This window comes from Lissotriton helveticus, chromosome 1_1, assembly GCF_964261635.1.
Source record: "Lissotriton helveticus chromosome 1_1, aLisHel1.1, whole genome shotgun sequence".
Lineage (NCBI taxonomy): Eukaryota > Metazoa > Chordata > Amphibia > Caudata > Salamandridae > Lissotriton > Lissotriton helveticus.
The window spans coordinates 379,971,707-379,998,913 of NC_136057.1; the positions used below are offsets into that span (position 1 = coordinate 379,971,707).

At 44.7% G+C, this 27,207-nt stretch overlaps 1 protein-coding gene across 2 annotated transcripts in view; it reads left to right on the forward strand.

Annotated features, from left to right (window-relative positions):
- LOC144769598 (sodium- and chloride-dependent GABA transporter 2-like) overlaps window positions 1-27,207 on the forward strand; it is a 762,140-nt gene that overhangs the window by 248,551 nt on the left and 486,382 nt on the right. For both annotated transcript variants that reach the window (XR_013598730.1, XM_078653757.1), the window contains exon 4: window positions 16,097-16,237. Coding sequence is in view for 1 of the 2 variants with exons in the window: in XM_078653757.1 (XP_078509883.1) it covers window positions 16,097-16,237 (141 nt within the window). In the remaining variant the exon portion in view is untranslated. The remainder of the gene's footprint in view (window positions 1-16,096; window positions 16,238-27,207) is intronic.

Genomic DNA, 27,207 nt, shown 5'->3' on the forward strand with positions numbered 1-27,207 from the left:
GATGGCAGAAAGCAATAAGAACCCTATAGACTCATTACAAATGGGAGGTGATCGGAGGAGAAATCCTAGGGGAACGACAAAAGAGAACTTGACTCCTGATGGTTTAAACTGTACTTTACCACGTATTGACTTACCACCGGAAAGTGCACCATATTTGGTTTTTTAACCGGGGTTCCTAAATTGACCGCGAAGGGGGTAGAATCATATAACGAGCTAAAAAATAAATCCATTCACTGGTTGAACACTAACCGACCCTTACCCAGTAATGTGCATTGTAAAATTCTATTTGTAAAAAGAGTGGGATGGGTGGGTAATAGAGCTAAAAATGTGGAGGGGGATTGTATTGTTATCAACTTTGAGGACAGAAGGGTGATTGATCATGTTTGCATGGGCCCACCGGGCTCTGCCCAAATGAAGATACATCCCAGGGGCCTTGGCTATTTTTACCCCCCCACTGGAATCCCCATCCTCCACCATTGTGGTCCCAATGAGGGATGGGTCGTTCAACATAACCCCTGGACCCAAGGCGATGACATGGGTGGGAACTAGTCTTTGTGGGGTTTCCCACTTAGCATTAGGTTTTCCTCACTCGACCAGGTCGATTGACTCCCATTTACTCCCCCATCCCCAAGCCCATTAGAATTAAGACAGAGGGCCACGAGGACAAAGAGGGATCTCGTTTCCTTCCCTCTTGTCATATAGCTACTGTATATCTTTATAATGCGTTAAGTTAGCATAGGCTCATTACATGTTTAAACGCCATTTTTCCTTTTGCTGCTTCTGCACACAACACTTAATTGTTGATTTAGCTTTCAACCTAGTAGTTCGTTGTGGTTTACATGAGAATAATATGTTATTACTCTGATATCAGCTTTGCTTAATAAACTATGTCTGTACAGAGAGTGCTGAAGCTTCAGGAATAACACGATACAGAATTGTTATGAGGTCTGATCTTCGCGCCTTCATAGACATAACATAAGTGCAGCTTCTGCCAACTTTGGGCTTTAGGCGGGTTTTATATTGCTTTGCTTGAAGCACACAAACACACTTGATGCTGTTCGCATGCAGAGAGAGCTGGTGTATGCTGATGTGATCTCTTCATTCTAGGATCCTGAGGTATGGTCCCGCCCTGTTAAAACCCAAAGAGACCTTCTTAGCTATTAATATAATATGTGTGTTAGGAAGGGTGTGAAATAAGTGTTGTTAACCCTTATTCATTACAGCATGTTAGTATGCTGTCTCCATTTGCTTTCTATGGACTAGTAACTATGCTGATAACTTTGCTTCTGATAATATGTCTCCTTGTATTATCTAAGATACTGCGCCTGAGAAGACGGCATTAGTAAATAAATATTTAAAATGTGCACGTGTCCTCATTTACTCCAAGTTCTGGTTTGAAATGATTGTATAACTAAAGAGTGCTCATGTGTTCCACGTAACCTGAGGTATTGTAAGCTCATGTTCTGGTTTGTCTAAACATTGGGAGTTTGTAATGACCAATGTGACACTGTAGCTAGCTCGGTAAGGGGTTTGTTGGGTACTAAGGTGAGTTTTGGGTCACCCTAATTCGCTGAGGTTCCAATCCTCTGTGCACAGTTCTGTGGGAGAACAGAAACCCTGCTACATGGCGCCCATACGTTGGTGGACTTATATCATGACACTCGAGTAGTATATCGTTCAAACCTTGACCCCTTCACTGTCGTTTCCGGAAAACGGTGGTGTCGGTGAAACCTACCTATTTTTTGAAATAGGTCTTTTCAAGCTTGAATCTATCTAAAACGGTTTCTTTGAATTACTACCCAGTTGTGCTACAAAGTTTCCTTTGTTTTTCAGTAATTCCGGTGTAATCATGGCGCAGGCTGTGGCCATCCCGCAGCATAGTCGCATTGCGGTGCGCAACCATTTTACAGGCTTTCCAGGTCCCGTTAGATGGCTTGGCTGTGATTTTAGTGGTGTGTGCAGATCCGGCGTACCCTTTCGAACTGTTTTATTCGTGGTTAACGTTTCCGGAAGTGGACGCAATTTCTGGTGTGTTCCACACCTACACACCCTCACCTGTACCGGCTGAATATACACCGTACAGGGCACTGGAAATACCTATTGATCATTGGCAGCATCGCGTTTGGTTTGATGGCGCCCTACCCCACCCTTTGTTCCCTGCGAGGTTAGGTCCATTGTCCATTCCAGGCACAAATTGGCCTGCATTGGGTGGATTCACCCCGCACCCGAATCACGGCGCTTGTCCCTTGGCGGATATTCGCAGACAACATGTTGTCTCGATTGCCGTGATTTGTGCATTAGTGCAATACATTGGTCGTCATCTCCCGGGAGGTCCCCCGGGGGGTCCGGCCGTTCAAACGGAACATGGCGGTTTAAGACTCAATCCGGTTATGGTCAATTCGGTTTTTGGTAAGCGACCCGATGATAAAGATGATTTCCCTTTCTGCCTTGCCGAGAAATTTGACCAACTGGAGGCTGTGTTTCGGAATTCTACTGCTGCTGATAAACATAGAATGTTGACGATTACTTTGCCTAAGGATTTAACTCCTGAACTCTTTGACTGTGAAAGTTGGGGGAAAACTTTTGCGGCCGTTTATACGAGGTGTTTCGGCACCCCGTCTATGTCCGTACTGCCTACGATCGTTAAGCGTGTTCAGGATGATCACGGACCGGAAGCAGCGGTTGAATTGGGTATGCGCCTGTGTGGTTCTTTTGAGATTGTTAGCGATCTCATCCTCTCCAATATAAAGGGAGATGCGGTGAACTTTCAGGTGTCGAATGCTTTGGCTGCTCTACCCGATGCCGAAAAACCCCGACAGTTAGCGAAGATTGTTGTGGCCGCATATAAAACTATAGGTCGCACAAGTAAAGGTCTGAAATATTTTCCTATCAAGGAGAAGAAGCAACCACAAGGGCAGCCTGCTACGGCAGATGTCCAGCCCAAGTCCACAAAACAAAATTGGCCTCAAAAACAGAAACAGGGGAAGCAACAACAGCAGACTCAGGAGTCTTATCCTGCGCCGCAAGTTCCTGCGCCGACAGAGAGGGTATATGATTTGCGCGATCGCGCGATGATTAAATCACCTGATCGATTTCAGGTTTCTGAACAACGCTCTCCTCGTTCCTTTCAGGACTCATCGGCCCCGAAGACCGGTGGAGGAGGAGGCGGTAGGGGACGTGATGGCCAACAAGGACGTGGCCAATCCCGCCAGACAGACGGCGCAGCGAAGCAGGAGGATTCTACGCCAAAGAGACCGCAGTTTGCGAAAAAGAAAGTCGCGGCCTTAACAGCGCATCGATATGTCACAGATAGTGAGAACGCGGCTTCGGAATCTGACGTGGGCTCTGACCTTGCTGGACAGCGCGGCGGAGATTACCATAGTGAGAGAGGCGCTGCGTCCACTACTGAGGGTGACAGCGACTGATGTCTACGTTGTAATAGAAACAGCCGATACTAGACTTGCTCCCCCTGAAAGACTTTATGAAATTGTCCTGTTAATTGAAGGTGACATACAGCGTACCGTCAAAGGGGTATTTTGGAAAATTCTGTATGATATTTTGCTTTCGGAGGCTGACTGGCCCCCACCTTTTGTGCTCGCGGCGCCGCGAGGGGAGGAGGTGATCCTCCCCAGTTTCGCAAGCACTGTCTCGAAAGAGCATGCGCAGCATTTTGCAGAAGAGTGGGCTCGGGCTCTCGCACCGGCTCTGTACCGTAACCAATGTGGTTGGGACAAATTATCCCCTTGCCACGAAATTCCGTTGTGGTCTCAGCCGCAGCCTCAACCTCAATATCCCATTCGGCGTGAAGCAAAGGCTTCCGTCGCGGAAATCCTTGAACAATTGGAATATCAGGGAGTTATTGAAACGTGTGTGTCACCGATGAATAATCCTCTTTTTACTGTGACCAAACCTGACGGATCATATCGTTTGGTATTGGATTACCGGCATTTGAACTCGCATTGCCGTAACTGTGCAGTACAGAATACTCACGGCTCTGCCCTAGTGGATAGTCTAGTGCGTAAGCGTTTTAAAACAACGCTTGACATATCCAACGGTTTCTATGCCCACAGATTGGACAGCTTTAGCTCCCAATGGACCAGTTTTACATGCGCTGGGGTCCAAAAACAATTCCGGCGTCTCCCAATGGGCTATAAGAATAGTCCTGGTATATTTACCGCACGCATAGTCTCTCTTTTGGAGAGAATCGACCCAGATGCTTGTTCGTATGTGGATGATATATATCTCACAGACGACGAAATTTGGGAGCATCTGTGTCGTGTAAATTCGATTATTTGTAACTTTGCAGACATGGGTTACAAATTTAACTTTGCAAAATCGCACATTGCTGAGTACACGGTGTTGTTCCTGGGCTATGAGCTCAACAATGAAGGTAGAGGTTTGGCTCCTCACTTCTTGGAGAAATGCGCACAGTTGCGCGCTCCTACAACACTGAAAAAATTAGTCTTTACTGGGCTTTTTGAATTTCGGGAGGACATACATTCCGGAATATGCCCAGCGTATCAAGCCTTTGTATGTTTTGATACAACCAACTTTTTCCAAATCATGCTGGCTGCCTGAGCACTCAGCCATCTTGCAGTCCTTGCAGGCTGATCTGCTCACTTCTAAGTTCTTACGGACTCGTGATAACCATACCAACCTGGTGATAAGAATAATACCGGGGACAGTGGGTTTCACGTACCTCACTTTTAATGAAGGAGACACAGTACCTATTGCTTACAAGTCACACTTGTACACTTCGGCTGAGATGCGGTTTCCCACTGTGGAAAAGGTTTTAACAGCTGTGCAGATGGCTATTCTTAAGGAACGGGCTCTGTCACAGGGGAAACGCATGTTGGTTGTTACACCCTGTCCTCATTTGGAGGCAGTCACGAAAGCCAGTGTACCAAATTCAAAAGCTTTGCACCCTCGGTGGATTCAGTGGGCTGCGTCCTTGACGTCCACGGATGTCACGTTTACTTTTGACGCCTCATTGCGGTCGCAAGAGTACTTGCAGTATGAGTTTGTTCATCCTGCTCCTCTAGCTATGCGACCTTTGGAGGACTTCCATTGCATCATTTACACTGATGGTTCGGCGCAGGTTGCGCATGGCTCTAAACATGCCTACGTTTCCGCATGCGCCATTGTGGTCGGTGCTATGTTGAACCATGAGTTCATATCCAGGGAAGTGCACACGCTGCCACTGGGAGATTGCACCGCACAATTGGCAGAGCTTCGTGCTCTCTTACTAGCATTGGAGTACGCTGATCCTAGTGTTACTACTCTTATTGTAAGTGATTCTTTCTACTGTGTCCAGTCTTACAATGAAAACTTGTTCTTTTGGATTCAGAATGACTTTCGTGATTCCAAGGGTAGCACAATAAAACACAAGATGATCTGGGTTCGAGTGGCGGAGCTTAAGGCTGCGTTGCCACTCGTTTTTGTAAATCATACTCTTGGCCGCCAGCGTGTTGGAGTCCACGCTGTCGGTAACTCGCTTGCTGATGAAGCAGCGAAATCAGCGGTGTCTACATACTTAGTTGCAGCAGTTACACGGTCCAAAAGTAAGATTTATAGTGACATCTTGGCTGCAGTTGCTGCCACTGAGAAGGGAGGTAAACATCCTACGGGGTTCCCTTCAAAGTACACATACCACTTAAGTCCCGATAAGGTTCCTTTTGTGAAAATTCCTGATGTTGGGGAACGTTTGATTCCCAACTCGGATCGCAGGGCTGACTTGATTACAGCGGCTCATGAAGGTGTGGCGTCTGCACATGCGGGCGTCTCGGCCACTGTAACTCAATTACAACAACGTTTCTGGTGGCAGGGACTGTACAAACAGACGCGTGATTATGTCCTTCTTTGTGACATTTGTCAGCAGATTGAACCTTCGACTGCTGCGCGTCCGCCACAGACACAGTTGTACATTTCTAATAAACCGCTAGGTTGTGTTTATTTAGATCATTGCGGTCCTTTTTCATCTGATACTGCGTATAAGTACATCTTAGTTGCAGTTGATTCATGCACACGCTTTCTGTGGGTCTGGCCCCATCGCAGCGCTGATTCACGGACTGTCATTAGAGATTTGCGTATCTTTGTAGGGATTTTTGCCTGTGGTACCTTCCATTCGGATCAGGGTCCGGCTTTCGCCTCTAAGGCGTATAAGGATGCCATGAATTCGATGGGGGTCCAAGTCAAGTTTTCGTCTCCCTACAGACCTGAGGGTAATAGTGTAGTGGAGCGAATGAACCGTGATTTAAAGCAATCTTTGACAGCTCGAGTTATAGGCACTGGCAGAAACTGGCTAGCCCACCTCTATGGCGTGCAGCGTGCTCTTAATAATCTCCCTAGAAGGTCTCTGGGTGGGCGGACCCCATACGAAATGCTCTTTGGCATCAAGATGGACGTCCCTGACCTTGACGGTCTAGACTGCGTGGCTCGCGCCACGACCTTTGACGTAGATGAACATTGTACTGTTTTACAGAATCTACAAAAGACCAGAGACAGTCTTGCAAAGGAACATTTGCCCTCCACGTCGGATGTTGCGTTGCAGATCCCGGTAGTCGGCTGGCTACCCCAAGTTGGAGAACTGGTTCGAGAGAAGATCGATAACAAGAAAGAGTTTGGTCCTTCCTATCGAGATCCGGTTCCAGTCCTTGGAGTGAAGGGCACAAGAACAGTCATTTTACCACCACTTCCTGGTCGTAAAGAAAACAGGTTTATCTCAATTGACAATGTCAAGATACACAGAGTGGCCGATTCTTCTTAGCATGACACCGGCTGTTTCCTGTCCGTCCATTGTGAGAAATTCAGTTTTGCCCACTGCTTCTAATCATGAAACTGAAGTGGCAATCGAGTTGCCTACTATTTCCAGCCCTTTATTAAGTACTTTGCCCGGTACAGACCTTGCTGAAATAGACTATACTTACCCCACTGACTTGTCCATGCCTGACCTGCAAGCCCATTTGGCCACAGAATCCAGATTTTCATTTGACACTGTTTCCAATGCCTCAAAGAAACCCTCACGTTTTGCAGTTTATGCCAGCTTATTTAAAAAAAGATTTTTTAATTCCCCCTTGGACATATATTTGGCTGGTGCTTTTTTCAATTTACCTCATTATGTCGATTGGGTTTGTGTTTTATTTTTTCCGACTTATGAATGGACACTATGTCGAAGAAAGAACATGCATTCGACATCTAAATGGAACTTTGGCCCCCCTTTCCTCATCGCATTCTGCACACAGATTGAAAAGAGACTTGACATTTGTTAACATCACTGCTTGGCCTGTCCTTGATGGAATAGTGTGGGATGCCGTCAGGTTTCAGATTCATGGCCCTACCGAGGTTGTTAATGTCCCCAATGTGCTTAGGGTTAATATGGGGGATGTTGTGAAACAAAACATTCGTTCTGATGATTGGGATGTTCAGGCCGTAGAGTCTTTGTTTTCTGATTTGAAATACTATGCTGCCTTTGATGCTGAGGATTTGTACTTAGAATCTGCTAATTATGGTGATTTGTTTTGCTTTCAACATTTTGGCAATCACTTCTTACATAAAACAGCATCCAGAAGGAATACTGTAAATTATACACAATGGGAGCATTGCCCAGCTCCTAAACAAGGCAGTTCGAGTACTTTTTTGAAAAAGTACACTTATTTTACTGACTTCAATCAGTCTAATCCCGAGTCCTTTTATTTCAAAATGACACAGAAGCCTATGTCCAAGGTTAGACTTACCGATACCAAATTGTTGTATTCGAAGTTCTTTCTTGATCAGCTGGCTATTGGCGGCTATGAATTATGGAAAGAAACTATTGACTTAAAATCTGTTTGGGGTTCTAAAAGTTGGCAGGTACAAGGCACTGAGGCTTTGCACCGTGCTTGTCTCATCCCGAATCAAATGTTGTTTTTGAATTCCTCTATTTCACAAACGACGTGCTTTGGATTGGCTACTTCTAAAAAATTGAATTCTCCAACCATCCCAGAGTTAGAAGAATATTCTGGCTGGAGTAATTATACTCAGTTTTCGATTAGGGACTTGCAAACCCTATTGCTGAATTCATCCTTTAACATATCCAGTATGGATCCGAAAGGTTGGCTGATGTGGCACAGAAGTGCTGAATCATGCCAGCACCGTTTTCTAGGTTTATCTGATGGCTTTACACAGGTCACACCTGATCCATGTTTTGCAACCGAGCATTCTGTCACAACTTACTCTGTGGGCAAATTATGTCAAAATTGGCTGAAACATTCAACATTGTCTGCGGTTAATTTACATCTTGCAAAGCTGAATGATGATGTAGATTTGAATGATTTCATTAAGGGCCCGGCTAGTGGTAGATCAAAGAGATGGATATATGCTGTTTACAATAAAATCTGGAAGACGTCACAGATTGAGGCTGCGACACGCCTTAGAGCTATAGATCAAGCCAATCTAGAAAAGGTACTTGCTGTGATGGATAATAGTATTAATATGCTTTCTTCCCGTATTTACACTTTAGATAATATTGTGTCTTCTGTAGTGGATATTGTGCATGATGAAGTGTCTGTGTTGTACCATGGTCAAAATCAATTACGTTCTATCATGCAATTTGCATGGACCCTTCAAACGTTGAAAGCTGGCAAGGTGCCATGGACCTACATGAATGTTTCTTCCCTCTTTGCCCCCTTTAATTTGACTGACAAGCAGCGCTTGCTTTCCATGCGAGATGCTTCATTTTCTATGTTACATATTGAGAGATTGGAGTCCTTGCCTTTTTCTGTGGCAGAGGCCAACGCTGCAACGTGGCTTATCCACGGTTTAATAACTTTACCTTTTGCATTGTATAAATTTACAAATTGTATGCGATATGTTGCCATAGGTCCCTATGAGCCCTTAGGTAGTGCATTTCTCCATGAAGTCTGGTCCCTTCCTTTCACTTATAGATGTTTGAAAGACGGACAGGAGGTTTATCTGAATGGGGAGGAATGTACAGAAACGCCAGACCATTCGTTAATGTGTAGACACATACAATTACACGGTTCTTGCAACCAGGACCGGCCAAACTTAGCATGTGTTTTGAAAGGGACTCCTGTACCAGCAATCACCCCGACTTTTACCTTACTGGGGAACGGAAGTTATTTACTTTTGAATAATGAAGATTGTTGCGGGTTAATTAAAGGTGTAGCTTATGTGGTAACCGTAACTGAGCGTGTCGTTTGCTGCAGAAATGTCCTGTATCCACCCACACATGAAAATAGGGAGGTTTCCATTTGGCCACGCATCCCAACCTTGAAAGCAGAATTCAGCGGCATGAGCAGAATAAGGGCTCTATTGTCCCAGAAAGAAGTGGCTTGAGTTCGGTTAGGGAGACTTTCGTTCTTCACATTGCTAACACCCGGACTGAGGTTCAGGCCCTTCTAAATACTGATTTACCGTTGCATTTCAGCGAGATGGTACATTCTATCTTTAACGCGTCCTCCACAACTGGGCTGGCGCATTTTTTTAAATCTGTTAGCAGTGGTCTTGTAACTTCATTTGAAAAAATCTTTGGAGTCATCCCTGCTTTGTTCCATTCCATTTTTTCGAGTTTGTTTGGTGGATTCCCGGTTATACTGGCACTAGCGGCAGCCGTTCTAGTGGTTGTTTGCTTCCTTAAATATGGATGCCCCACATGTGGAAGGAGCTGCCCAGCCCCTCCTGGCGTTGTTTCGCACCCGGATGCTTGAATATTATGGCACGCTGCCGCTTGCGATTTTAAGCACGGCATATGGATTATCGTTTCGATTTTCCTACTTCACCTGTGCCCAGCCTGTGTTTCATTGCCTAAGCTGTGATTTTGACTGGGCCATTGATTTGTGTCTCTGCGGACCGGTTTCTCCTGAAGTCGACTTTAATCAGCTGATGAGTCCCATTGTTACTCACAAGTTGGTTTGTACTGGCGACAGGATTATGGCCTTAGCAGCGATGCATGGACTAATGGGTCCTTGGAACATTCTTACAGCAGCGCAAGATTTCTTGGCACTGAGCTTTCTTGAAAACCCACCGAGTTGTCCTCTGATGGTAATAGAGGCTCCAGTATTGGGAGAACATGTTTGTTCTTTTCCTCTTTTGAATTGGATGGCTGAACTGTTTTCGGATGAAGACGGTGATTTCCTGTTGGAGGCTGTTGCTGCATATTTTGCATATTCGGTCTTGCCTTGATGAACCTTATTGGTTTATGATGAGGCCCCACTTTTTTTTGTGCATTTTTTCACCTCCCAGTCCTATTGGCTTGAGTGCTGTTGAATTCTGAAATTGACATTTTTTATATTTTGATTTGATTACTGTACTTTTTTATAATCATCAGGTTGTTCATAGTTCTTGAACTCTGCTTTCATGAAGTTGCCCTTATCTTATCTTATCTTATCCGTCCTCGGATCATGGGGGGTTGTCATATAGCTACTGTATATCTTTATAATGCGTTAAGTTAGCATAGGCTCATTACATGTTTAAACGCCATTTTTCCTTTTGCTGCTTCTGCACACGACACTTAATTGTTGATTTAGCTTTCAACCTAGTAGTTCGTTGTGGTTTACATGAGAATAATATGTTATTACTCTGATATCAGCTTTGCTTAATAAACTATGTCTGTACAGAGAGTGCTGAAGCTTCAGGAATAACACAATACAGAATTGTTATGAGGTCTGATCTTCGCGCCTTCATAGACATAACATAAGTGCAGCTTCTGCCAACTTTGGGCTTTAGGCGGGTTTTATATTGCTTTGCTTGAAGCACACAAACACACTTGATGCTGTTCGCATGCAGAGAGAGCTGGTGTATGCTGATGTGATCTCTTCATTCTAGGATCCTGAGGTATGGGCCCGCCCTGTTAAAACCCAAAGAGACCTTCTTAGCTATTAATATAATATGTGTGTTAGGGAGGGTGTGAAATAAGTGTTGTTAACCCTTATTCATTACAGCATGTTAGCATGCTGTCTCCATTTGCTTTCTATGGACTAGTAACTATGCTGATAACTTTTGCTTCTGATAATATGTCTCCTTGTATTATCTAAGATACTGCGCCTGAGAAGACGGCATTAGTAAATAAATATTTCAAATGTGCACGTGTCCTCATTTACTCCAAGTTCTGGTTTGAAATGATTGTATAACTAAAGAGTGCTCATGTGTTCCACGTAACCTGAGGTATTGTAAGCTCATGTTCTGGTTTGTCTAAACATTGGGAGTTTGTTATGACCAATGAGACACTGTAGCTAGCTCGGTAAGGGGTTTGTTGGGTACTAAGGTGAGTTTTGGGTCACACTAATTCGCTGAGGTTCCAATCCTCTGTGCACAGTTCTGTGGGAGAACAGAAACCCTGCTACACTCTATACTAAACGAGATCCCTCAATAATCGTGCCAATGGAGTTCAAGGAAAGTAGAAATACAACTTTGGATGTTCCAGCGGCCGAGGTTGGGATCCAGGCTTTGAGTAGCGAAAGTCCTAGCCCACTATCTATGGTATCAGCTTCCTTAGTACCAGTAGTGGAGCCCTCCTCTCACCCCGGCACTATTGGAGGACCACTGGAGGGCCCTGGACCCGTTACTAGGCCTGGAAGGGGGCCAGTGAGCTGTAGTGGAGGCCTCAGCTTACCGTCGTGGAATATCGCGGGCCTTATGGCTAAAATGGACTTGCCAGACTCGGGAGAGTTTATAGATCCTTTGAAATCTGTCTCTTTCAAGAAACGTGGGCCCTAAATTTTGATTCATCTGGTGGGTTATGCGACCTACTTTGCACCCGCAGTTAAGGGACCCAGAGGCAGACCCTCAGGGGGGATGTGCATTTGGGTAGGAACTCATATTGAATGCGTGGTTAAAAGAGTCAATACCATGTCACCAGACATAATCTGTATTCTTTTGTCCTTTAAAAATCAACAAAAACTGGCACTTATTAATATTTATTCCCGACCCGTTCATTGTAGTGGCACCTCTCCTTCTTTGGCCTTATTGGATACCCTATTAAAATCTTTACCGGGAGGTGTGACTCTTTTGATTGGGGGGATTTTAATTGCCACTATGAACCCCTCAAGGGAGCGCTTAAATCGATTACTGTAGAAGAAGACACGATTTGGTCTATTCCACCCCCTAATACCTATGAGGTAAAGACCTCTACACCACTAGTGCTCCAAATGACCTCCCCTACACTATCCTCCTCATTAAGGGCTTGTAATGGGCATTTCCCAAATGACAATCCTGGTCTCCCAACCTTTAAAAGACTAGGGGCCAGATGTAGGTAGGGTTTTACCGGTCGGTAACGGCCGAATTCGGCCGTTACCGACCGGTAAAAGGAATTTGAGATGTAGGGGGCAGAATCGGTAATTTTACCGTTCTGTAATTTACCGATCTGTAATTTTACAGAATCTGTAAATATACCGGTCGGTAAATTTACAGACCGGTAAAATTACAGATTCTGTAAAATCGATATGTAGGTGGGACTCTGATGAGTCCCACAAGGCCTAAGAAATCGGTATTTTACCATCAAATTCAATTTGATGGTGAAATACCGATTCAGGTGAGCATGCACATGTGTGCATGCACACCTGTGCCATATGACAGGCAGACCTGCCCTTAGGGCAGGTATGCCTGCCATATGGCCCCCGAACCTTTTTTGGGGGTGCTAGAGGGTGTCAAAGTGACACCCCCTGCACCCTTGCCAAAAATCTGTATTTACCGATCGGTAAATACCGACCTGTAATGCCCCATTCATTCCTATGGGCTTCAAAGCCCATAGGAATGAATGGAGCATTACAGGTCGGTATTTACCGAATCGGTAAATACCGACTTTTAAAGAATCGGTAAATCCACATCTGGATTTACCTACATCTCGGTACATCTATTTTACCGACTCTTAAATACCGAATCGGTAAAATTCGGTATTTAAGTGTCGGTAAAATAGATTTACCTACATCTGGCCCTAGATCAGGCATCTGTGATAGGTTACTCTTTAATTAGCTTGGAACTCTGGCATAAAGTGGTAGATTTTAAGGTTGTAGTGCGCATGGAAAGTGATCACAACCCATTGATCATTAAGCTAGATTTCCAGGTAGGTGATACAGACAAAGGTCCCTTTTTCCAGCCTCGAAGTGATCTTAGAATACTCAATGGAGGGAAGCGTATTCGCTGGGCAAAAATTATTCAAACCCAAAACATTGTTGCAAGATTGTACAACGTTATCATTCCCCTCATTGAACAGGCAGCCACAGTCCAATTGAACACCTTGGATAGTACCACTGGGAATGATCTGGGAAAAATTCACCAAGAGATGGTGGCAACCCTGGGGGATTTCTTTTACAGTACACAGCCAAATAAAGGTAAACCCCGTAGTACAAATAACCAGTGGTTTAACAGGGGTTGTAGGTTTGCCAAGCGAACCCTGTTAGCAACCCTAAAGGGTGGAGATTCTGTCTCTATAAAGGTATCAAGGGCTGATTTTAAAAGAATTACTAACATTGCAAAATCCGAATGGGAAGAAAATAGATGGTTAGATATTAAGTCCGCCCGAGATGAAAAAAAAAACAGGGCTTTTTGGAATTTGGTTCACACAGGGAGTATTGAGGGAAAGTCCTGTGTTGAACCAAACATTGCAGAAGAGACATGGTGTCTATATTTTAAAGATCTTTATTCTTCACTACCAAAGGAGCAATGCGAGCTGCCAGCGATTTTGCTGACAGCAGACCCTACCTGGCATATACCACCCTGTACGGTGGTCGAGGTAAGGTCAGCCTTAAGTAAGCTCCAAATGAATAAAGCCACAGGACTAGACTGGATCCCCGGTGACCTGTTTAAAAGTGAGCAGGTAGTGTGGGTCCCTTACTTAAATGTATTATTTAATGCGATCTTACAGGGACTCCCAATACACATTACTTGGTCCGGGGCTGAGATTATCCCCATTTTGAAAAAAGGCTCCCCTCTGGATCCAGCTAATTACAGGCCGATCAGCCTCATTGATGTCTCACAAAAAGTGTACGCTAGGGTACTCCTACCGTGACTGCAGGAGTGGATTAGTGACCATGACATCCTCACTCCACTGCAAGCAGGCTTTAGGGCCAAAACCTCCACTATAGACCAATTATTTAGGCTCCAATTAATATACTGGAAGCATGTTGTATTGGAGGGTGGGAGCCTATATTTAACCTTTGTTGATCTCAAATGAGCATTTGATATGTTGGACCGAAGCCAACTTTGGACGATCTTGTTGACAATGGGGGTCCCACCATATCTTTGCTATCAGCTTAAACTGCTACACGAAGGCACCTTTGCTAGAGTGAGGTACGGCAGGAACGGACAATTGACAGCCCCGTTTCCTGTCGAGAAGGGGGTGAGGCAGGGTTGTGTGTTGGCGCCGACCCTTTTCTCCCTCTTCCTAAACGGACTGGTAGATGTCCTACTCACCGCCAAAGATTTAGACTCCCCCAAATTGGCCCAGACAGGGTTTCCCGCCTTAATGTTTGCGGATGATACCCTGCTGCTGTCTAAGTCAGATCGGGGTGTGCAGCACGTACTAAACTAGTTCACACAGTTCTGCCAAAAAAGGAATCTTGTGATTAACATAAAAATACGAAATACATGGTTTTCAATCCTAATTCTACTAATTGCCCACAGCCGCAGTTAGAACAGGGAGTACTTGAAAGGGTCCCTACCTTTAATTACCTTGGGCTTACACTGACTGAAAAAATGGGGCGGGGCCCCCAGCTGGTTAAGGCCAACATAAAACTCACCCAGGCAGTTGGGGGTATCCTAAAAGTCCATAGGAGTTGCGTTGCTAAAAATCTAAGCCCTCCATTGGAAATCTACAGGGTGCAAGCGAGGTCAGCATGTCTCTATGGGGCAGAACTGTGGGTGCATAAGCCACAGAATGCCCTCGCAGTTACGAAAAATAATTTCATAAGACACATTCTGACCTTACCCAAAAGTACCCACTTGTCCCGCTAAGGATGGATCTAAATATTGTTCCTGTAGCAGACATTATTTCCATCCGACCACTATTGTATTGGCGGAGGCTGTGGAGCACCCCTGAGCTGGCTAGTTACAAGAACGAGCTAAAAGTTGTGTTGTCTATGCTTGGGGCGGGTAGTTTACCCTGGTTTTCTTATGTTAGACATTCCTTTAGGACAATCGGCCTGGAAAGTCTGTGGTCAGATCCCGAAGCATCTTGCCCAGCTATTTCCAAGAAATTGTTGGCAAACGTACTGAAGGAGCACAAATTAGCCCAATTGTTCCAGTCAGTGAACCTTTCTTGTCTGACCTATAGATTTTTTGATTATAAGAGCCACTATGAATAGGGAGTAAAAACTGCTAAACGCAGAGAGCATTTTATTTTTTATTTTTAAAAAGAGAAGCCCTCTGTGGGATTTTCTTTTTGAAAATAAAAATAGAACATTTTGGTTCAGGGCTATGTCATGTTCACTCAGCCTTGCGTCAAACTGTAAACAGCATTCTTAGGAACTGCTATGATTGAGGCTCCTGTTAATGCTTTAGAAATGGCCACCAGTTTGGCGATAATTTCTAAGTTAGGCAGGCAGCACCTCTGTCAGGGTGACAGAGTATTTTACTCTGTCTCCCTGATGGAGAAACGGGCTGCCCGCCTATTTATAAATTAGCCCTATTATTCCTCTGTTCGTGCCACACACAATATATACTACGCCACTTCAAAGAGAAAGAGCTATATAAATGCACTCAATACAGAATATTGATACTGAAAAGGTAGAGGAAGAGATGGAAATGTTTTTTGGCTGTCTTTCAGTGTGATTGGGTTGCATTTTTAAGTTTGCCCCAGAAGCAGCCATATTATCTGGGTGAAAATATGAAGTGGAAATGAAGAATGATGTTAAAATCTGTGCCTCTGTTTCTGATTCAGCATCTTATTCCCAATTTCTGATGAAACCCTAAAGGTTTACCTTATAATTATCTGATAAATCCTGCTTGATAAACCTGGTATTGATAACTCTGTGGGCAGTAGCTACAGGCAGCTTAAACTCATCTTGTAGCACTGCTGATAGAGTTAACAAACACAAAACTTTACGAAATTCCTTAGGTTCCTTTGGCTATACTTTACCTTTACACCATTTTCCCTCTCTTCTAGGAATTGGATATGCCTCTCAGGTGATTGTCATGCTGCTGGATATATACTACATAATCATTCTTGCCTGGGCCTTTTTCTACCTCTTCAGCTCATTCACCACAGACCTTCCTTGGGCTAGCTGTGGTCATGAATGGAATACAGGTAAATATGTGTCTATGACTGTTTCGCCTTTATACTGTTACTACCTATGAAGCCACTTCAATGCATATAGTTTTATATACATGCCCACAGACTGGATGTAGGAGGGAGACTCACAATTGTTAGTTTAGCAATCTCCCACCCAATATTGTCTCGCTTCAATGTAAGCAAATGAAGAAAACATCTCCTGATTCCTTTTGTATAACTCTCTCATTTACAGTTACACAGTGATGGGATGTAGGTCAATGGAACCTGATTCTGATGGGGTAGAGTGGCTCAGCGAACATTATATAGGGAAGAGGAACATGGAGAAGTGCAGGTATCAAAGTACAGAAGCAGGAAAGAGGACATCTGGGAAGCAGTGCTCATGGGGACATGAACGGGTAGACTTGAAGGAGAGGGGTCATTGTGAAACCTGTTGGGGTTGGGATGTCAAAGCACTCTATGAGGATGGAATTTCAGATGAGAAAGAAGCAGTGTGTTCCTGACGATGGTGTGGATAGATGGGCATTATGGCCTGAACTCGGAAAAAAGGGCATCTTGAGAGATTGAAGGATTTATGGGGAAATGTTCATGTGGATCTTGATGGGCCAGTAGATCTAAAAATACCTGATTAGAGAGTGCATAGTGAGGCCCTGATGTGCCCTATATCCTCTAGAAAACTATGATGATGTAATTGTTTAAGGAATATGCATTGTCATTGACTATGTCATTTTGTAATTCCTCCAAAGGGGCATACACAACTACAATTGCTGACTTTCAGTGTTTTTATAGGTTTTGAAATGTAACCAACACATTGTTTTCATGAAGTCTATAGCATGTGCTACACAACTCAGAGTATGGCTTATGGCACATCCCCTTAATGAGGGCCCATGCTACTATATAAATCTCCACTGCATTAGTAGATGGTATACAGTTGGCCTGTTGGGAGGCGTCCATAGATGCTGCCGTGTCTGGGACGTGGTCAAAGCCAGCATCACTGTCTTGCTGCCTGCCTTTCAATCGCCCCATCGCAGGAGTGCCAGGGGCCTTGCCCCCTGCTGTAGCTAGAAAGTTGCACACTCTGCCTCTGTTGGACCAATCACATGCCCTACCAGCCGCCTCTTCCAGGCCCCCCGCTCTGCTGCTGTCCCAGCCGGGACCGCCGTCTGTCCCAAAGTAGTGCATGCATCTCGCCTGCGGACCCCAGCCGGCGAGCCCCTGTCCTTGTCTTCGTTGCCCAGTACTATGCTCAGCTTACCCCTTTTGCAGCCATGTGTCGCTGTATGATTGTGCAGGTCTAGGCCATCCCATGGAGGCAGGGGGGTGGAATCACTTCAGACCTCTCTCTGCTTGCGTGCAATCTCCAGAACAGTCTCCTGTGTGCTCTGTCACCACGAACTCCGCAGCACAGCATGTACTACTGCCAGACTCTCTGCACTGGTCTGTTCACCTCCATCTGTTGCAGTGCTGCCGCAATCTCGCACCCCCAGGCGGTCCGGGGCCTACTCCTGGAGCCCCTGCTGTGCTATTGCCTCTTGAATCCACCTGCAGAATACTTCAGTGTGCTCGCCCCTGCAGGCCCGTAGTTGATTCCCTCACCTGGCCTTCACTTCTATCCACCAGGTGGATGGATGTCTTTGCCTGTCTGCGCTATTTGAAGTTGGCCTGTGTAGGCCGCGCTGCATCCCCAGCTCTCGCGTGGCTGAGGCCCACACTGTGCTCACCTCAGCCTCCTGTGCGTGTCCGGTCTCAGGCCTCGCACCGATGTCTGTACGCAGGTCCGCCGGGCATTCTCAGCTCGTTCAAGAGCTCTCAACAGCGACTCCGCCAGTCCTCTCTCAGTCACGCGTGACTAACCGATCCTGATGTAATTTACCCTTACTGAGCGGACAGGTAAATGGGTTCCCACTAAGAAAACTCCAGAGACCTTCTATAGTTTTATAATACATAGTTCCTATGTAGGGAGGGTGCTTTAAATAGGCCCTTTTATCACCTGTATGCACTATCATTGTAATATGATTCCTCCTTTTGTATTTTATGGAATTGTAACCATGCTGACCCCATTATTCTTAATCATATGTATGCTTATGTTGATTAAAATACTGCGCTTGAGATCACGTCGTTAAAATAAACATTTTAACCTTACCGTGTCTCTATTTTACTCCTGTTGTGGACTGGTATGAACTTATAACAAAAGAGTGTTCTCACTTCCCACCATTCCTGCGATGGTCCTAAGTCACATGTTCTAGGTTGTCTAATCATTGGTTTCTTTGCTATAGGACGAAGAGCTAATGTGACACTGATTGCTAGTCTAGTAGGGGATTTTGGGTACTAAGGTGAGTTTTGGCACACCCTAATTCACTGAGGTCCTAAGTCTCTGTGCACAGTTCTGTCTTTGCTCAGAATCCCTATTACATGGCGCCGCCAACGAGTGTGGTCTTATTGTGAGTAGTGCTTATATCAGTCTACAACACCCTCACAATCGTTTCCGGTTGACGGTAGTGATGGATAAAAAAAACTACCTATATTTACATAGGTTGTTTCAAGCTTGATACTTCTCAAAGGTTTCCTCTTTGAATTACTACCCAGTTGTGCGTTATAGTATTGTATTGTACTTCTCTGTTACTGTTTCGATATGGCTGCCGTTGATATCCCGGCACACAGTCGTGTAGCTGTGCGTAATCATTTGCAGGAATACCTCATTTCTCTAGAGGGACAGGTGGTGGTTTTTGTAGTCTCTGATGACATGGCATACCGATTTGAGTTGTATTACTCATGTGTCACATTTCCCACGGTGGATGCTAATTCTGGTGTTTTTCACATTTACACCCCTGCTGATGCTCCTGCAGTGTAGGCTCCATATCGGACAGTAGAAATTCCGATTTCTGTTTGGCAGCATGCCGTTTGGTTTACTGGTGCCCTCCCACACATTGTTACAGCGGTCAGACAAGGACCGTTGGCCATTCCAGGTGCTACTTGGCGTGTGTGGCTGCTTATACTCCTTATCCCCAGCGGTGTCTGCTTTGACAGTCCAACAACTGCTATCCCTATATGCCTCTTCAGTTGCAGTTATTGGGGATCTGGTTCACTACATTACTTGCAACCTCCCTGGTTGGGCCCCGGGTGGTGCAGCGCATCCAGTTGGCGGTGGCGGACTCAAACTTAGTCCCGTCATGGTTAATGCGGTCATGGGCATGCGTCCCCAAGATAAGGAAGAAATGCCTTTCTGGCTTGCCAAAATGTTTGACCAACTGGAAGCTGTGTTCCCGAATACTAATCCTGTTGAGAAACACAAGATTCTCACCTGAGTTTGCAGAAAGACTTAGTGCCTGACGTAACATTGTGTACAACTTGGGGGGTGATTTTTGTGGCGGTCTATACTAGGTGCTTTGGCACCCCGTCAATGACTGTCTTGCCCACTGTGATCAATCCTGTTCAAGATGAGCATGGACCAGAGGCAGCAGTGGAGTTGGGAATGCGCCTCGTGGGAGCGTTTGATATGGTACGTGATATCGTCCTTGCTAATGTCAAGGGGGATGCTGTACGTTTCCAAGTTGCTAATGCTCTTCGCGAGGTCCCCGACGCCGACATACCCCGTCAGTTGACGAAAATTATTACGGAGGCTTATAAGACCGTGGGCTGTAATAGTTTAGGTGTTAAGCCTTTCGCGAATAAAGAAAAGCAACAGCAGACTCAGCAAGGGTCGTACGATAAAAATGACCGCCCGAAGGTTCAGAAACAAAATTGGAGTAAGAACAAACAACAGGGGAAGCAACAGCAGCAGAAACAGGGTTCCCATCCTGCTTCACCTACACCTGCCCCTGTAGAGCGTAAATATGATTTGCGCGACTGCAGAACTATTAAGTCACCTGATAGGTTTCATGTTCCTGAACAACGTTCTCCTCACTCTTTGCAGGAAACATTGGTAACAGCCACCGGTGGAGGAGGCGGCGGCAGAGTTCAAGGTGCTCAACAGAGCCGTGAGCAGCCTTGTAAGGATGACGGAAAAGGCAAGCAGCACGGAACACCGCGTCAAAGACCCCAGTTTCAAAAGAAGAAAGTTGCTACTGTATCAGCAAGATATGCCACAGATAGTGAGAACGCAGCTTCGGAATCTGACATGGGCTCTGTCCCTGCTGGACAGCGCGGCAGAGATTACCATCATTCGAGAGGGGTTGGGTCCACTACCGAAGGTGACAGCGACTGACACCTTTGTTGTAGTTGAAACAGCAGACACTACAGTGGCTCATGAAATTGTCCTTGTAATTGAAGGAGACATAGAACGTACCATAAAAGTTTTTTTTGAGGAAAATCTAATGACTACTTATGACATTTTGTTGGCGGAGGTCGACTGGCCCCCACCGTTTGTCTTGGCTGCTCCACAAGGGGAGGAGGTGATCCTCCCTGCTTTCGCACACACTGTGCCGAAGGAGCAGGCACTGCAGTTTGCAGAAGATTGGGCTAAAATGCTTGCGCCGGCTTTGTACCATACTCTCTGTGGATGGGACACATTTTCCCCTCGACATGAGATCCCTTTGCGGTCAATGCCACAGCCACTACCCCAATACCCCATAAGGCGGGAGGCGAAAGCCTCTGTGGCCGAAATCCTTGAATAATTGGAATATCAAGGTGTAATTGAAATGTCTGTGTCTCCGATGAATAACCCACTTTTTAATGTGACCAAGCCAGATGGCCCGTACCGTTTGGTGTCGGATTACCGCCACTTAAACTCACATTGTCGTACGTGTGCGGTGCAGAACACTCAAAGCTCTGCTCTAGTGGATAGCCTTGTGCGTAAAAGGTTCAAAACCATGCACAACATTTCCAATGGCTTTTTTGCCCATAACTTGTCCGCACTTAGTAGTCAGTGGACAAGTTTTACCTGTGGCGGCAAACAGCGCCAAGTTCTGTGTGTGGCCATGGGCTACAAGAACAGTCCAGGTGTTTTTGCTGCCCGAATAGTCTCTCTGCCTGTGAGGCTCGACGCAGATGCATGTTCGTATGTGGATGACATTTATCTCACAGACAACGAGTTATGGGCGCATCTGTGCCGTGTTGACCACATAATTTTCTGTTTTGCGAACTTTGGCTATAAATTCAACTTTGCAAAATTACACATTGCAGAATACACAGTGTTGTTCCTGGGCTACGAGATCAACAATGAATGTAGAGGCTTGGATCCTCACTTCTTGGAGAAATACACACTTTTGCCCACTCCCACAATGCTGAAAAAGCTACAATCCTTACTGGGCTTTCTAAATTTTGGACGTACATACATTCCTGAATATGCCCAGCGTATCAAACCGCTCTATGCATTGATGCAACCAACTTTTTCCAAATCGTGCGGGCTTCCAGAACATTCAGCCATCTTGCAATCTTTGCAGGCTGACCTACTTGAGTCTAAGTTCTTGTCAACTCGTGATAACCACACAAACCTGGTGATAAGAATCGTACCAGGGACGGTGGGTTTCACGTACCTCACTTTTAATGAGGGAGACACAGTTCCTATTGCTTACAAGTCACACGTGTATACTTCGGCGGAGTTGCGGTTTTCCACTGTGGAAACATTTTTGACAGCAGTGCAAATGGCAATTCTTAAGGAACGTGTATTATCGCAAGGAAAACGCATTGTGGTTGTTACTCCGTATCCTGCCTTGGAGGCAGTGACGAAGACCCGTGTACCAAATTACAAGGCCTTGCACCCTTAGTGGATACAATGGGCTACATCCTTGACATCACCGGATGTAACATTCATTTTTGATTCCTCTTTGCAGACTCAAGAGTTCTTGCAGTATGAGTTTGTTCATCCTGCGCCTCTGACTGTGCGCCCACTGGAGGATTTTCGTTGTATCATTTGCACAGATGGAAGTGCCCAAGGGGCTACGGGTTCTAAGCACGCGTATTCCGTGGCCTGTGCAATTGTGGTTGGTACGATGGTGGATGGTGAATTCAAGTCTGATGTCATGCATACACAGACATTAGGGGACTGTACCGCCCAGTTGGCAGAACTACGTGCTCTGAAGCTTACATTGGAGTACGCAGACCCCAGTTTGACTACTCCTATTGTGAGTGATTCTTATTACTGTGTACAATCTTTCAATGACAATCTACCCGTTTGGGCTCAAAATGATTATTTTAACTCCAAAGATCGCACAATAAAACATAAAATTATCTGGGTTCGAGTGGCGGAACTTAAAGAACGTCTCCCACTCATTTTTGTAATTCATACTCCGGGTCATCAGCGCATTGGAGTTCACGCTGTTGGCAACTGTCTTACTGAGGAGGCTGCAAAGACGGCAGTAGCAACATTTGTAGTGGCAGCGGTTACACGTTCCAAAAGTAAGATTGTTGATGACATCTTGGCAGCTATTGCCTCAACTGAGAAGGGAGGTAATTATCCTAAGGGTTTCTCTTCGAAGTACTCTTATCACTTAAATCCCGATAAAGTTCCTTATGTGAGAATTAACGACATTGGTGACAGACTGATTCCTAACGCGGACCGCAGACAGGCTTTGATTACAGCATCCCACGCTGGGATGGCGTCGGCGTATGCCGGCGTGTCAGCTACTGTATCTCTCCTCCAACAACGGTATTGGTGGCGGGGTTTGTACAAACAGAAACGCGATTTTGTCCTTCAATGTGGCATTTGCCAGCAAATTAAGCCTTCTTCTGCTGCACGCCCGCCCCAAACTCAGCTGTATATATCTAATAAGCCGCTTGCGTATTTAGATCACTGCGGTCCTGTCATAAGTGATTTGCGTGTCTTTGTGGGAATTTTTGCATGTGGCACCTTCTATTCGGACCTGGGTCCAGCGTTCGCCTCTAAGGCGCACAAGGATGCCATGAGTTCATTGGGGGGTCCAAGTCAAATTTTCGTCTCCATACTGGCCTGAGGGTAATAGTGTTGTGGAGCGAATGAACCGTGATTTAAAGCAATCATTGACAGCAAAGGTGTTAGGTGCTGGCAGAGAATGGCTCACCCACTTGAATAGCGTACAACGTACACTTAATCTCCCTAGAAGGTCTCTGGGTGGGCGGACCCCATACGAAATGCTCTTTGGCATCAAGATGTTTGTTCTGGACCTTGACGGTCTAGACATGGCGGCGGGAGCCACATCCTTTGATGTAGATGAACATTCTAATGTTTTGCAGAATCTATAAAAGACCAGAGACAGTCTTGCAAAGGAACACTTGCCCTCCACGTCTGAAGCTGCGTTGCAGATTCCGGTAGTCGGCTGGCTACCCCAGGTTGGAGAACTGGACCGAGAGAAGATCGACAACAAAAAAGAATTTGGTCCTTCCTATCGAGCTCCAGTTGCAGTGTTTGGTGTGCAGGGTACAAGAACAGTCATTTTACCTGGACGAAAGGGGAACAGGTACATTTAAGTTGACCATGTCAAACCACACAGGGTGGCCGATACTGTATAGTTTGACGCCTGCGGTTTCGTGTCCAGCAATGGAGCGACACTCTGTTTTGGCCCCGAATCTTCCCGTCAGGCCTAATATTGCCATTGAAATGGGTCCACTTACGAATCCTTTAGTGAATCTACCTGCTGATGATCCTCTTAATGACAATGAGTATACTTATCCGACTGATTTGTCTATGTCTTATTTGGAAACCCGTGTGGCTAATCAATCCCGTTTTTCATTTGACACTGGCTCATCTACATCAAAGACCCCTTCAAAAGTTTAAATTTTTGTTATCTGGTTTAGAAAACATTTTTTTGATCCCACCTTGGATTTACATTTGGCTGGTGCTGATTGCAATTTTTTTGTTCATGTCCATAGGATTTGTGGCATATTTTTTTCGTTTTATTAATGGAAACTATGTTGAAGAAAGAACATCAATTTGAGTGATTGATGAAACTTTGGCTCCCCACTCCTCGTCGCACATCATGAAGAGGGACCAGACTTTTGTTAATATAACTGCTTGGCCCGTTTTAGATCGGATTATATGGGCTGCTGTAAAGTTCCAGATTCGTGGTCCCACAGAGGTTATTAATGTTCCCAATGTACTCCATGTTTCTAAAGGGGATGTGGTTGAACAAAATATTTGCTCTGATGATTGGGATGTAAAAGCGGTTGAAGCTTTATTTACTGAATTTGAAATATTAAGCTGCCTTTGATGCTGAAGATTTATACTTAGAGTCTGCAAATTATGGTGATTTGTACTCTTGTATAAACAACAGGAGAGAAAGGGCCAAAGTAAATACTCTCCTACCCCTTGAAATAATCAATCATAAACAACTAGAGAGTATCTTAGGTTATAGTCAGCAAAGAGAGAAATAGACAGGTGAAAACATTCCCCAACACCCTACAGTGCTCCTTACAGACTGAATGACTGTGCCAAAACTAAAGTTAGTGAAATTATCAAGAGGAAAAAGGAACCCTCAGGCACCTAAACAAGGAAGGTTGCCATTGTCTTTATTGGGTCCCTGTAGTTAGTGCGTGTAAAAATACATCGAACCAAAAAAGGTGTGAAATTAAAATGAGTATGGATCACTCCCTCAACCAACACTTTTAATAAAGAGGTGATTCGAACTCAATTAAAACCAATGTGCATGAAACGGACAGAATAGAGTTAAGCAAATTTGAACCCCCTGTCCTAAAAAATGGTCGTCATGTTTCAGCTAACCGGTCTTGTTCGACCCAGCATTCCTCAGGACCAAGAATGTAAAAAAACTCACCCAGCGAGGCAGTACACCCCCTAAAGTGTCTACTCACGGTGGATGGTTGTTCACATAAACGCGTTTTTACCAGGCTATGTTCATTGATATGGTAAGCGTCTTGTATTTTACCTCTATTTATGTGAGGTTTTTTGGAATCTGTGAAGAAACCGATAAGCAGCAATTATTAAAATACAAAATGTTTTCAAATTTCTCATTATTATCTCTCAATTACCCCTAACACACCATGTGACACAGTCAAAACCCAAACGTGTTTATTTTTCAGGAAAAAGAAAAAGAAAGAGAAAGAGAAAAAGAAAACCATCGCCATTCTGCATGGAAGGGTAAACAGACCCATCCCACTATTAACGTTATTAATATCAGTGGGATATCCGTTCATTATCTTACATTGTTCACCAATATCCAGGAACATCAATACTATTCGAACCCGGCTTCGTATTTCCGCCCAAGTTCTACTACCAATTATTGGAATTAAAGGTTAAAAATAAACAGTTTTCCTTTGAGAAAAAAGGACATGTGCACCAAAGGTACTAACTGTCCCACTATGTATCAGCAATTCAGTATCACGCCATAAAGACCAGAGGACCCTGGGACAAAATTTACTTAAACTTGTATTCTTACCAACATTTTGGCAATCACTTTCTGCATAATACTAGCTCATTCAGAAGCATGATTAATTTCACACAATGGGAACATTGTCCCGCACCAGTGGAAGGCAGCTCCAAAACATTTCTGAAAAAGTTTTCCTATTTTACTGATTTTGATCAGTCCAACCCTAATGCATTTTATTTTAAATTGACTGGAGAGTCATTTTCCAAGGTTCGACTTACACACACGAAATTACTTTATTCGAAGTCCTTTATTGGCCAGTTGGCTGTTGGGGGCTATGAACTGTGGAGAGATACTATTGATCTTAAATCTGTTTGGGGTTCTAAAAGTTGTCAAGTGCAGACACTGAGGCTTTGCATCGTGCATGTCTCATCCCGAACCATATGTCGTTTCTGAATGATACTATTTCATAAACAACATGCTTTGGATGGCTACTTCTAAAAAATTAAATGCTCCTTCCCTTCCTGATTTGGGTGAATGCCCCAATTGGAATAAATTCACCAGTACACCCCTGAGTGAAATACAGGCACTGATTAGTAATGCTTCTTTTAATGTTTCCAGCATTAATTCCGAAGGCTGGTTGCTATGGCAAAAAAGTGCAGATTCCTGCCAGTAACGTTTTCTGGGTCTGACCCCTGGCTATACGGAGGTGAGAGTTGATCCCTGTTTTCAAACTCACCACGCAGTCACCACCTATTCTGTAGGCAAAGTGTGCCAGAGTTGGCTCAGACATTCATCCTTAGCATCTGTTAAGTCACATTTGTCCAAACTCACTGACACTGTCTATTTAAATGATTTTGTGAAAGGCCCTGCGGGTGGCAGATCGAAAAGATGGATATATGCTGGTTACAATGAAGTTTGGAATCTGTCTCAAATTGAAGCTGCTTCTAGGCTTCGAGCTATAGATCAACCTAATTTAGAAAAAGCGCTTGCTGTTGTAGATAATAGCATTAACATTCTTTCTTCCCGAATTTACACTTTAGATAATATTCTGTCATCTGTGGTTGATATTGTACAAGAAGATGTTTCAGTGGTATATGATGGGCAAAATCAATTGCGTTCTGTTATGCAGTTTGCCTTGGCTTTGCAGACACTTAAGAATGGTCGCGTTCCTTGGGATTACATGAACACAAGCTTGTTATTTCTGCCTTTTAATTTGACTTTGAAATAGCAATTTATGTCAATGAAAGATACCACATATTCCCTGTTGCATATTGAAAAATTAGAACCATTGCCTTTTTCTGTAGCAGAGGCAAATTCGAGAATTGCATGAAACACTATGCTATGGATAGATTTGAGCCCCTGGTTGGAGCATATCTTCATGAAGTTTGGAACCTCCCATTCACTTACAGATGTTTAAGGGATGGTAAAGAAGTGTTTTTGAATGGCGAAGATTGCGTCTCTACACCAGATCATTCATTAAGATGCAGAAATCTTCAGTTGCACGGTTCGTGCAAGGTGCTTGCACCAAATTTAGCATGTGTTTTGAAAGGCACCCCAGTCCCGGCCATTACACCTACATTCACACTGCTTGCTAATGGTTGTTATTTATTATTAAATAATGAAGAGTGTTGTGGGATGCACGCCGGTATTGCTTACATTGTTACCGTTTCCCAGCATGTTACTTGTTGCAAGTATGTGTTGTTCCCTCCTCAACATGGCATGCTTCCATCTGGCCCTCGATTCTGACCTTGA